The sequence below is a fragment of the Delphinus delphis genome, chromosome 7 (assembly GCF_949987515.2).
Source record: "Delphinus delphis chromosome 7, mDelDel1.2, whole genome shotgun sequence".
In the NCBI taxonomy this organism is placed as follows: Eukaryota; Metazoa; Chordata; class Mammalia; order Artiodactyla; family Delphinidae; genus Delphinus; species Delphinus delphis.
In genome coordinates, this window is record NC_082689.1 from 19,407,029 (window position 1) to 19,419,797 (window position 12,769).

The 12,769-nt window shown below is 54.3% G+C and overlaps 1 protein-coding gene across 1 annotated transcript in view; it reads right to left on the reverse strand.

Annotated features, from left to right (window-relative positions):
* PNKD (PNKD metallo-beta-lactamase domain containing) overlaps positions 1–12,105 on the reverse strand; it is a 19,749-nt gene extending 7,644 nt beyond the window's left edge. The window contains exon 1 of the mRNA XM_060016123.1: positions 11,945–12,105. Within this exon, the coding sequence (XP_059872106.1) occupies positions 11,945–12,105 (161 nt within the window). The remainder of the gene's footprint in view (positions 1–11,944) is intronic.
* Between the last annotated feature and the right edge of the window lie 664 nt (positions 12,106–12,769).

Genomic DNA, 12,769 nt, shown 5'->3' on the forward strand with positions numbered 1-12,769 from the left:
GGCACACGGGCTTAGTTGCTCCGCGGCATGTGGGATCTTCCCAGACCAGGGTTCACAAACCTGTGTCCCCGCATTGGCAGGCGGATTCTTAACCACTGTGCCACCAGGGAAGCCCCTTGCCATCCTTTATGTGTCTTTATGTCTGTTTTTTCATAGACCCTGTTTTTATTTTTAAACCCATTTCAGCCACTTCCTACTTTCACTCATTCCACAATATTTAGTGAGGCCTTGCTATTAGCCTGCTCTGGGCACACAGTGAGTAAGGCAGAGTCCCTGCCTTCTTGAAGCTTATATTCTAGTGGGACAGACAGGACAATAAACATACTGTCAAGTGAAGATGACGAAATAAACAAGGCAAAAGGACAGAGAATGAGGACAGGAGCTGCTATTCTAGAACTGGTAGTCAGTCACGGAAGGCCTCTTTGAGGAGGTGACATTTCCAAGAAATGAGGGAAAGGCCGTGTGAGAATCTGGGGAAGGGACACCAAGAACAGGCAAGTAAGAGGTACCAAACACCCGGAGGGGGGTGAGAGCTAGTGGGAGCTGCTGATTCTCTCCTTTCTCCCTGCTGTGCTGCCGGACTAACAAAGACTTGGCACAGCAGAGATGCCCAGCCAGAGGGGATGGGTTGGAACAACCTAAATACCCTGGATTGGATTCCAGACCAGAAAAAGAATGTTAGGGGGACAGTGTGCAAAATTTCAGTAAAGTCTAGAGAGTGGTTACTAGTTTGTATGGACGTTGATTTCTTGGTTTTGATAACTGTACCATGGCTATGAAAGATGTTAACGTTCAGGGGAGCTGGGTGAGGGGTACATGGGAATTCTTTGTACGAACTTTGCAACTCTGAAATGATTTCAAAATGAAAAATTTTTAAATAATAAATAAGAAAATAAAATCACCCTTTCCTCTGTGCCCAGACACCACCCTGCATCCATGCCCGGAGTCCTGTTCCTGACTTCATTTCTTCCTACTTAGGCTTATGGAAAGTGCAGGGGCTCTGGCAACAGAAAGGTCTGGGTTCCAGTCACGGCTTGGCCCATCCTTGGTCTGAGAACTTGGGCAAGTCAATGGTCTCACAGATCAGGCTTCTCATCTGTGTGAAGATTCATTGACATACAACAAGATGACAAATGTTAACATTCTCCAGGGCCTGACAGGTGGAAGGTGTTTCCTTCCCACATTCAGCCGGGCACCCCTCATAGCTGCTAGAACATGGCCGTCCACATCTGGGAGCGACTGGTAAATGTTCCCTGTCTTCCCTTATTGGATACTTATTATATGTGCTTTGTGCTCCAGCGAAGATGAACAAGCGCAGGGACTGGGCACTAGGAAGCTGCAGTAAACAAGGCCCTGCTCTTTCACTGACTTTCTCCAGCAGATACTTACTGCACATGCTGGACAGGGTGCGGACGGCAGAGAACAAGACAGATGGCACCCTGCCAACATAGAGGAGCAGCCAACAGACACCAAACCGGAAATCAAAACACTTGACATGCAAGCCGTTAACTGTCGTGGGAAAGAAGATGGTCTTACTGCAGACAGGGTGGTCGGGGAAGGCCCCTTCTCTGAGGGCGACGCCTGAGCAGGAAACAGATGAGGGAGACAGCAGTGCAGACTGTCTGGGGCGGCGTAGCACCAGCGCCCTGGGGCAGGCACGAGTAGGGCACGTTCTAGGAGTTGCCAGGAGGCCTCGAAGTCTCTAGCCAGAGAAGGGGTCAGCAAGGTGTGCAGGCACCAGGCCACGGAGAGGAGGTGGAAAACTGCTGGTGGGTTTTAAAGTGGGGAAGCATGTGTTCTGACTTCCCTTTTTTTTTTTGCGGTACGCGGGCCTCTCACAGCTGTGGCCTCTCCCTTTGCGGAGCACAGACTCCGGACGCGCAGGCTCGGAGGCCATGGCTCACGGGTCCAGCCGCTCCGCGGCATGTGGGATCTTCGCGGACCGGGGCGCGAACCCGTGTCCCCTGCATCGGCAGGCGGACTCTCAACCACTGAGCCACCAGGGAAGCCCTGACTTTCTTTTTGAAGAGCTCACTCAGTTGCTGTCAGAAGGTACAGTGAAAGGGAGCAGAGTGGAAGGTGGCAGGGGAACCGAGTCACTCAGTGGGGGAGATGACAAGGGTCCGGCCTAGAGGCGATGTTGGAGGTGGAGAAAGGTGGGGATGGTTGCCAGACCCGAGAACTCTGCTGGCCGGGGTGGCCCTTGTGGGCCTGAGGTCTGGATCGGTGCAGAGCGGGGGGAGGGGCCTGAGGACCTAGTGGCCCTGGGCCACTCTCTCCAGGCCTGGTCCTTCCCTGACAATGAATTTCTCACGAGTCTCTCTCGAGTCCCTGAGCTCCGTCTCCTCCTGCATCAGCCGTTCGGCCGTGTCACAATCACCAGGGTCCATAACCACGCTTGTCAGCTCTTCCTCCTGCTGCCTCTCTTTCTAGGAAAGGCCCTGTCATCCTCGTAGTTACACAACTTGAGCGCCCCTTTAACCCTTTCCCCAGTGTAGGTGACCCAGACAGGATTCCTCTCAATTTCGCTTTCCACCCCCACCCCCCCGCCCCGCATGGGCTCAACCCTGGGAACAGGCCCTAGAAGCTCTCAGTGAGGCCCTTCCGAAAGCCTCCTTCATCCAGCTCTCTGCCTCTGAAGCAAACTGCAAACTTCTGGCAAACGTTTAAGTTCCTAAAGCACCTCCTTTGACTGCATCCTACTCCTGCGCAAAAGCCTTCAGTGGCTCCGCATTGCTGATGGGAGGGTGTCCAACCCCCAGGCAAGCCCTCTGTGGGCTGGGAGGAGGCAAGTCTCTGGCCCCTCCTCCCGGACGGCCCCTGTCCCAAGAGTGAACAATCAGACCCGCCTAAATGTCTGTCAAAGGCACAGTGGATAAATAAGTGGTGACCTGTTCAGACCGTGGAAAACCATACATCCAGGAAAGCGAATGATCTAGAGCACCAGCCCTCAGCCCGCACAGAGCTCAAGCAGACATGCCACAGAGAAAACAGGTAACCTGACGGTATTTATCTAAAATGCCAAAGCACGCAAGACCATCATTGGTGTTGTTTAGGGACAGAGACATATGTATCAATAGTAAAAGAATAAAGGCAGCTGAGGGGATAGTCGACACGCACATTAGCAGGGCTTCCTCAGGGGCAGGGAGAAGGTGGGTGGGGAGGTGGGCACGGGCTTCACAGCATCTGTAATATTTTCTTTCTTAAGCTGGGAGGTGGGGGGATTGTTATACTATCTATCTTCTTCTGAATGCCTGAAACAACTCATTAAAATTTCAGAAGTACAGTCCTGCCTGGCTCCCGGGGAGTTCTCAGCCTTTCTACTTACTAGAACCCTAAGCATCCTTCAGGGCTGGATTCAAAGCCGGCTCCCGATTGTCCCAGCAGAAAGCGATCTTCCCCTGCTCCATCGGGGGCACTCAGCCTCTCCCCGCGCCTCCAGGGGCAGGCGAGCCCTGCAGTGGCTGGGCCTTGTCAACTTCTACCCGGAGCCCTAATCAGCGCCGTGCAGGGGGCAGGCAGTCACCAGCCTTCTCCTCGTGGCTCCTCTGCACCCCTATGGCTGCCCCCAGCACTAGCCCAGCACAGAACTGGGACCCACAAAATGCTGGCTTAGTGACCAGGAAAGGCAGGGCAGGGCCAGGCGTGCAGGTATTAAAGTGACGGGCACAGGACTTCCCTGGTGGCACAGTGGTTAAGAATCTGCCTGCCAATGCAGGGGACACGGGTTCGAGCCTTGGTCTGGGAAGATTCCACATGCTGCGGAGCAACTAAGCCCGTGCACCACAACTACTGAGCCTGTGCTCTAGAGCCTGTGATCCACAACTACTGAGCCCGTGTGCCTAGAGCCCGTGCTCCGCAACAAGAAAAGCCACTGCAATGAGAAGCCCGCGCACCACAACAAAGAGTAGCCCCCGCTCGCCGCAACTAGAGAAAGCCCGCACGCAGCAATGAAGACTCAGTGCAGCCAAAATAAATAAATAAATAAATTTATTTAAAAAAAATAAAGTGACAGGCACAGAAAAAGGATTGTCAACACTGTGATCCCACCTGACTGGCCCCGTGCCAGGCCAGTGGATCCTGTGAGGGCCGGTGGGAGCATCCAGGGCCCAAGTTACAGCTACCTCTGCCCCTGTTCTCCCCTCCCCTCCTCACCCGCCTGCTTCCAAGTCCCTCCCCTCTCCCAGATGCACCCACATGGCAGAGCAGCGTGCCCTGCCATGCAGCTCACCTAGACCCAAGAGCATGGATGGGGCAGTGTCACTGGGGCACACAATCCCAACTTCTAAAGTCGAAGAGATGTGGCAGGACAGAGGAAAGGGGGTCTGAAGATGGGTCCATAGTCCCGGCTCTGCCCATACAGGTTAGAGCATCTCTCCAGAGCCCACTGGCCTCATCTTTAATAATAATGACTTTGCCCACAGCTTTCCTAGATACCACCTGTGAGCTAAGTGCCTCCCATCAATTATTTCCTGTCATCCTCCAAGCAACCCTGAGGCAAGTATCATTATTTCCTCCATTTTACAGACAAGGACAGTGGAGCCCAGAGGGGGGGGAAGGGATTTGCTGAAGATCACAGAGCGGCAGAGATTCACCTGAGGCAGCCTGACCCCGGAGTCCACACTCTTAACCATTGCAAACCCCAAATAAGAGGGTAGGATGAGATGAGTGGGCCTGAACTATTCGGGGGCAGACCCAGCTCCTCTGAGGGCCTTTGCTGGGAAAACTGATCTGTCAGGGTGGTTACAGTGTTCCAGACACACAGCCCAGGATCTGGCCTCTGGGACCTCCTGGAGCACTAGTTTTAGTCTCTTTGAGACACAGACCCCTTTGAATGCTGTGACTTCTCTCCCCAGACCAACTCCTTACATATGCAGCAGTTTCCCCGAGGACTACAGAGGGTCAGAGACCCCCGTAACTCTCAGGAGAAGACCCCTTTCAATCTAGGCTCTGCCATTCTCTACCCTGGACTTATGACTGGGTGGATGGCTCCGTGGGGAGCATCACGAGCCAGATGGAGAAGAGAATTTAGGAAAAAAGATGGGACAATGTGGGGGCTTCCCTGGTGGCGCAGTGGTTGAGAGTCCGCCTGCCGATGCAGGGGACACGGGTTCGTGCCCCGGTCCGCGAAGATCCCACATGCCGCGGAGCGGCTGGGTCCGTGAGGGCATGGCCGCTGAGCCTGTGCTCCGCAACGGGAGAGGCCACAACAGTGAGAGGACCTCGTACCACAAAAAAAAAAAAAAAAAAAGATGGGACAATGTGGAAGTGAATGAGACCCTGGGAAGAACCTGGCCTTCTCTGCCTCCTGTAAGGCGGCCCCACAGCTTCCTTTCTTCTGTTGCCCGAGGCAAGAAGCAGGAACTCACTCTCCAAGCCTCAGTTTCTCTCTCTGTAAAACCAAGTGCTCGGGCTTCCCTGGTGGCGCAGTGGTTAAGAATCTGCCTGCCAATGCAGGGGACAAGGGTTCGAGCCCTGGTCCGGGAAGATCCCACATGGAACGGAGCAACTAAGCCCGTGCTCACAACAACTGAAGCCCGTGCGCCACAACTACTGAGCCCGCGTGCCACACCTACTGAAGCCCATGAGCCTAGAGCCTGTGCTCCGCAACAAGATAAGCCACAGCAATGAGAAGCCCATGCACCGCAACGAAGAGAAGCCCCTGCCCGCCGCAAATAGAGAAAGTCTGCACACAGCAACGAAGACTCAACGCAGCCAAAAATAAAAAATTTAAACTAAATTAAAACAAACAAACAAAAACCCCCAAGTGCTCCTTTTCTCTGAATGAGCAGCTGAGTCCAGGAAGTTCACGTCACTTACAAGATGACATTGACCTCCCCAGGGCCTGATGTGGAATTCTAACTCCCTGCCACGGGGTCCCCAAGCAGGGTCAGAATGTGTCCGAATGCATCAGAACAATCTCGGAGTGCTGGTGAAACAAAAAGATTCTGACATTTTCCTCTTTTGCTTACCCCGGCTCTGCCCCCCACCCCGCCCCTCCTGGATTCTGATTCAGCAGTTCTGGGGCCCGGAACTACCCACTGTGGCCTCACCAAAAAGAAAAGAAAGTTTCCTAATTGGTCCTCTGGGACCCACTGGGAGACAGAAAAACCACTCTGCAGGGCGGGGCTGGGGTGGCGGCAGCAGGCCTGGGGCAGCCTGGAAGGTGCCTGAGGGCCCTCCCCGCGGGTCGGGTCGGGGCTGCAGGACACAGCACCCTGTCGCCCCAGTGAGGGCCACAGGCATACCTTTCACTCCTTGCCTCGCTGAACCAGAGTGTGGCGTCTTTGGTATCTGAGCCTGAACCTCCAGCCCATGGGAGGCCACCAGGGACAGCTGGGGCAGTGAGACACAGCCCCTCCCCACCCCCTTCTTTTGGCTGGCTGTGGAGAACACACAATGAAGCCCTTCTTCTCCCCCTCCTCCCTTGAGCAGTCTTGCCATCCTGGGCAGCTCTGAGAGAGGCCTGGGGGCTGTCTGTCCCAGCTAGGCCCTGGCCCCAGATTCTACCAGCTGGACAGCAAGCCCAGGCTGAGAGGCTTCTCTGGTCGGGGGGTGCTTTTGGCTTCTCCTCTCCTGCACCCCCGGGACCCAGGTTTTCCCAGGCTTTGCATCTGACCAGTGACAGGCAGTCTTTATGAAACCAAACCGGAAATGCCTGTCTGAGGGCTGAGGGACCTGGACAGCCACCAGGACACAGAGTCCTACTGGAGCACAGCCTGCTCTGAGGCCCCTCAGGAACAAGTCGAGCCACTAGCTGCTCTGTGCTTTCTCAGAACTGAGGAAACTGAAGATAAGGAGATAGCTAAAAAGGCCCTCAAGAAGGAGAGTTTCCGGAAGCTGCCAGCAGGCCTTGGGGGGTAGGGGGACCATTTCCCCATGACCAGGAGAGGGGCAGTGCCTGCGTCAGGTCAAGACACAGGCCTGCCGGGGGTCACTGGAGGCGGAGATGAATTTTGACTGGGGAGGCCGGGCAGGCTTTGTAGAGGAGATGGGACTTGGGCCAAGCTATTTATTCATTTAAAAGCCCTTTAACATGGGGATATATGTATATGTATAGCTGATTCACTTTGTCGTAAAGCAGCAACTAACACACCATTGTAAAGCAATTCTACTCCACTAAAGATGTTAAAAAAAAGCCCTTTAACAAGCACCAGCTCTGTGCCGGGCACTGTTCTGGAAGCTGGGATACAGCAGTGAAAGAAGTTTCTTCTTTCATGTGGCTCATATTCAGCCTGGGAAAGAAAACCAATAAACAATAGGCAAGTCGATATACAGGATGTCATGCGGTGATATGTACTACGGAGAATAACCTAGCAGCGTAGAGTAACAGAGCGCAGGCGTGGGGGCCTTGCTATTTTTACACAGGGTGGTCAGGGTAGGCCTCTCGAATAAGGCGACATTTGAGCAGAGACCTGAAGGAAGAGAGGCACAGCCATGTGGCCATCTGGGGGAAGAAAGTTCTAGTGAGACAAGACAGCGAGAGGTCTTGGAGGTCAGACTGTCTCAGAGTGTTTGAGGAACAACAAAGTGGCCTGTATGGCCGAAGCCCAACGAGCAAGGTGAACAGCATACCAAAAACAAGTGAGGTTGGGGATCGGCGGCCACTCAGGGCCTTTGAGCCATTCTGGAGGGATCTAAGCAGAGAAGTGACACATTTCTGACTTCAGTCTTAACAGTTTCATCCTGGTTGCTATGCTGAGAGTGCGCTGGGGGTACAAAGGCTGAAGGGAGCTGTCAATTTAGGAGATGAGGTGAGAGGCGACCACAGGCTGGCCCAGGGTGGTAGCAGTGGAGGTGGGTTAAGTGCTCGATTTTGGATATATTTTGAAGATGAGCTTTGATGCAACAAAATTTGATGTAGGGAGGAAGGCCTGGCAGGCCCCAGACAGAAGTACAGCAAGAACACAGAGCCTGGGGAAGATGGGCTTGGGGGAGATGGGTCCGGAGGGGATGTGGGAGAGCCCCTTTGGGTGAGGGGTGTGGACTCCACTCTGTAGGCAACGTGGCCTGGGGAAGGGGGCACTGGGAGCCATCCAGCCGAGGGGCCGCTGTAGATGGTGACACTGCAGCTCTCCAAGGTCCCAAGGCCTGCAGAAAGGAGAAGGACCCTCCCTGCTCCCTTCCTGCAGGCTGTGCTGTGGATGGCCCAGACCACTGCCTCTATGTGGCCTTTCTTCGGGCCACGAGCAGGTAGGTCATTCACTCAAGAGTCCTCAGCTCAGGACCTTTGCCACCCTTTGAAATCAAGCCAGTGGTCCTCACTGGCCCCAGAGAAGGGCTTTCCTCTTTCAGAAGTGGAGCAAGCAAGGTTTGTCCTGAGACAGCTGGTTTCACTTGGGTCAGGAGGTTCAAGAAAGATCATCTATGCTTAGGAGTGAAGAGAGCACTTGGTCAGGGAGGGTGGGAAGGTTTTGTCAGCTAGGACTGTCCATCCACAGAGGCCAAGTGCTTTCCACTTTCTCAGACATTCTCAAGGCATTCCCAGCCTAATTCCCCATTCACCCCCCTCCCCGCCCCACCCCCTGCAGACAGGCTCTGCTCAGGGGCCCTTTCTCTACTCAAACCTCCTCAACTACCACTGAGAAGGCAAAGGGGAAAAAGGGAAACTGAGGCATGAAGCAGGAGGCACACATAGGGGGAGCACACACTCCGGATCCCAGCCTCCTCAAGCACACTCTGTTCCTCCTGGGGGAAACTGTCACGCCCTGCCTCCTGCCAGTTAGGGTGCCTGTTCACATGCTCCTCTCCCCGACTCCTTGAGAACGGCGACCAGACTCCGCTCATATCAGTGATCCCACAATCTCGACCCAGGGCAGTTAGGGGGGTCACTGAATGAATGAAGGGTTGTGGGATTTCCTGATGGGTACGTGGGCAGGATAGGCTTGGAAGACAGGAGTAGAAGCATGTAAGGAAGCTCCAAAAAAAAAAAAAAAGTGAGGGGCTTCCCTGGTGGTCCAGTGGTTAAGACGCCGTGCCTCGGGCTTCCCTGGCGGCGCAGTGGTTAAGAATCCGCCAGCCAATGCAGGAGACACGGGTTCAAGCCCTGGTCCAGGAAGATCCCACATGCCGCGGAGTAATTAAGCCCGTGCGCCACAACTACCGAGCCTGTGTGCCACAACTACTGAAGCCCGCACACCCTGGAGCCCATGCTCTGCAACAAGAGAAGCCACTGCAATGAGAGGCCCGTGCACCACAACAAAGAGTAGCCCCCAGCTCTCTGCAACTAGAGAAAGCCCGTGCACAGCAACGAAGACCCAACGCAGCCAAAAATAAATAGTAAATACATTTATAAAAGAAAAAAAAAGACTCCATGCCTCCACTGCAGGGGGCACCGGTTAGATCCCTGGTCAAGTAACTAAGATCCCACATGCCGCATGGTGCGGCCAAAAAAAATAAAAAAAGAAGTTGACAAGCCTCCCCAATTAAAGCTATCTGGGTGCCTATTTAAAAAAAAAAAAAAAAAAGGAAGCTCCAGAAGGAGCCATGGCCCAGCGCCATGTATCCTCCCTCCCACCCATCCCCCATGCTATAGAATGAGCAATTGCTAACATTTCCTGAGCACTTACTACAAGCCAGGCCCTCAGTAGAATTTCATTTGATCCTCACAGGAGCCCTGTGAGATAGGCATTATCACCAGGCCCGTTTACAGATGCAAACAACTGAGGCACAGAGAGGCTGAGTTATTAGTCCAAGGTCACGTGGCTACTAAGGAACAAAAGCTAGGATTCTAAAGCAGATTGTCTGTCCCCACGTGCTCTGTGCTTAACTACTACACGCTGCCTCCCAGGCCCCGCAGAGCCCCAAATGTGTGTGTCTACCTCAGGTTAGCCCAAATCAACCCTCCATTGTGCCCCGTTATCCCCATGCCAAGACAACGGTGGTTATGTTTGAGGAAAGCCCTTAATAACACTGTCAAACACCAGTGAGTATTGTTATTAATGATAACATCAACAACGACTCCTCTCCCAGCCATTGCTTCCTATCTCCATTGTCCACTTTCCAGCCTCCAACAGAATCTTCTACTTGTGGTCCTCTCGGCCACACATTTAGGATGGAGTGTGCCCATGTGCTCTGCCCCTCCCATCATGTCCTGCCCCATCCTGTCCCCCTCCCTCTCCATCCTTCCTGGAGGCACCCTCACAGCACTGACACCTGCCCATTTCCCTCAGACCGTTTCCTGCTAACACCCCCTGTCCCTCCCAGCAGCCAGCGGCTTCTCCCCCAAGGGACTGGACTGATTGTTTCCCAGACCCTGGAGGGGCAGGATCTGGGATTCTGATTCCAGGCACGCCCTTCTGCTCTGCAAATTTGGGGAGTTGATTCCAAGGCAACCTTGAAATCCAGCCACAGGAAAGCCCACGGAATACTGAATTCCAAAGAAGCTCTCAGAATTCCAAGTTTGAGGATTTGGAAACTCCCACACCCCAAGTTCTAGGACTAGCCAAACCCTCAGGATCCTGAGGTGGCGACCTTGGGAATTTTGATCTCAGGACTTCTGATTCCAGTCTCTTGTGGAAACTTAGTTTTCACTTCCTCAGGCCATTTGTGTGATTTCAATGTTACCAATTTTGAAAGCTGGAAGTAGATTTAAAAATCCCTCCCCAAATATAGCAACAAAATTTCCATAAATTTTGTAAGGAGAAATATTCTTTTAAATCCTAAATATGCAGATATTTGAATATTTGTAAATCTCATTATTTTAATGCAGAGCAGTGGTGACTTAGTTGGAGCAGCATTGAGAATGTGACCACTGTTTGGGCTATTAGAGATGCGAATGCCCCAAAAGGCACACGTGCAAGATTCCCCCCCACCCTATGTTTTTCCAGTTTTTCCCCCACTGCGCCCTTATATCTCTTTGTCTTAGAGTGAGTGTGAGCACAGTCCTAGGGGTGAAGCTTCTGGGATATCTGGGGTGGTCAGGGGAGGAGGGGTGAATTGTACAATGTCTTCTCTGAAACTCAGGAAATTCCCTGCTTAGGTCCTCCCCCGAGCCTGGCCTGGGGCCAGGGCTCCCATAGTTCCCAGGCCCAACATCACCGTGCTTCAACTGGGGCCTGAGGTCCTGCCCCCTGGCCCTGCTGGTAATGGGAAGGGGATAGAGACCCTAGGAAGCCTTCCTCTTGTGGCTCCTTCCCTGCCTTTTAGTGTTTCTGTGGCAGAACAGGGCTGGTCGCCACCCTTGCTTGGCCCAGGAAGGAGCAGAAGTAGGTGGAAGGGAAGAATGAGGACTGGGGTGGGGGTGGAGGGTGGTCAGAAAGGAAAAAGTCACTGGAGGTCAGTGAACCAGCGAGAAGTCAGGCTGAGTGATTACGGTCGGATTTCACAGCCTGAGGCTTATGACAGGGGCCAGGATTGGTGGGGGAGGGGACTGAAGGAAAGGGACAGACCGACCTACAGAGTTGGGACTCTCTCTTGGGACAGAAGAGCTTACATTGAATGGTAGGGAGTTGAGCGATGGGGAGAGGGACAGGGACACATGGAAGGAGTTAGCGGTTTCACGTGAGACTTAGAAGGTCTGAGACATTCCTTCTCACCAGCACCTGCCCACTGGAGGAGCTTGCGGGGGTGGCGGGAGCCCGGGCTCCTGCACCTGCTCTCTTTTCCAGCTCCCTTGTCTCCAGCCCCTCATCTGGCTCTTTTCTCCAGATGTCCTCTCAACGCCCCCTTTCTCTGGCTACCCTGGCCTGCTCCCCACCCCACCCCCGCCGCAAACTGCTTTCCCCAGCCCAACCCAATTTTCCACCCCCAACTTCTCTTCCTCAGTCCCCCCAGATCAGTGGCTTCTCCAGCCTGCCTCTCCGATCGCTCTTTTCTGGCCCTGGATCCCCTAGCCCTAGCCCCGTCAGAACCCCTAAACCCTCCCCCAGCACCCCTCTTCAGTCCCCCTTTCCAGCGCGACCGCTTTCCCGAGCCCCGCATCCCGTCGGAGCCCGGCACGAACCCGATTCGGAAGAGCAGCCGCTTGCTACGCGCCATGAACAGGCTACGGAGGGTCCGCCGCGCTCGGCAGCTGCTGGGGCTCGCAAGCAGGACAAGGACCAGGAGCAGCAGCCCGCAGCTGGCGACCCACAGCCACGACGAAGGCCAGCCTTGCCAGGCCATGCTGGGGGCAGGCGCCCGAGGCCGCCCAGGGGGCGGGGCGGGGCGTTGCTACGCGACGGCTCGGCCCAGGCCCCCACTTGGAGAACCGGAGGGGTTGGGGCCACGCCCCCTGCACCCGCAAGCTGGGGGACTGGGGGCGTTCTGGTCCCGCCCCTTCATTGGCTCGCGTTCGCATCCGCCCACTCGCCGTCCCTGGCCTGGTGCACTCCTGGAATGTCACCCGGCTGAAGGTGGCCTGGCCCCGCCCCCGGCTGGCCGGTCGGGAGGCGTGGCCGGAGCCGGCATCTGATCTGCGCTAATCCCGGTATAAAATCGCTGGAGTCCGGGGCTCGGCCCCACACCCTCCCACCTTCCCCCAACAGGGAACTCTGAGAGAGGCCCTGGAATGGGCCTCTTGGCGGGAAACCGTAGCCTCATAAACTTTTTCAGCTGGAAGGAACCTGGGAGATCACATGGGTCAGCTGCCATTCATTCATTTATTCATTCACTAAATTACTTTTCTGTGTCCTCCTTTGTGCCAGGCACTGTGCCAGGCTCTGAGAATGCAAGGATCAAAGACACACAGTCTCTTCATTCCTGGAGCCTACAATCTAGAATCCAGCAGAGAAACAAACCAAATAAGCAAACAAATATAATTATATATGTATTTATCTATACTTACATA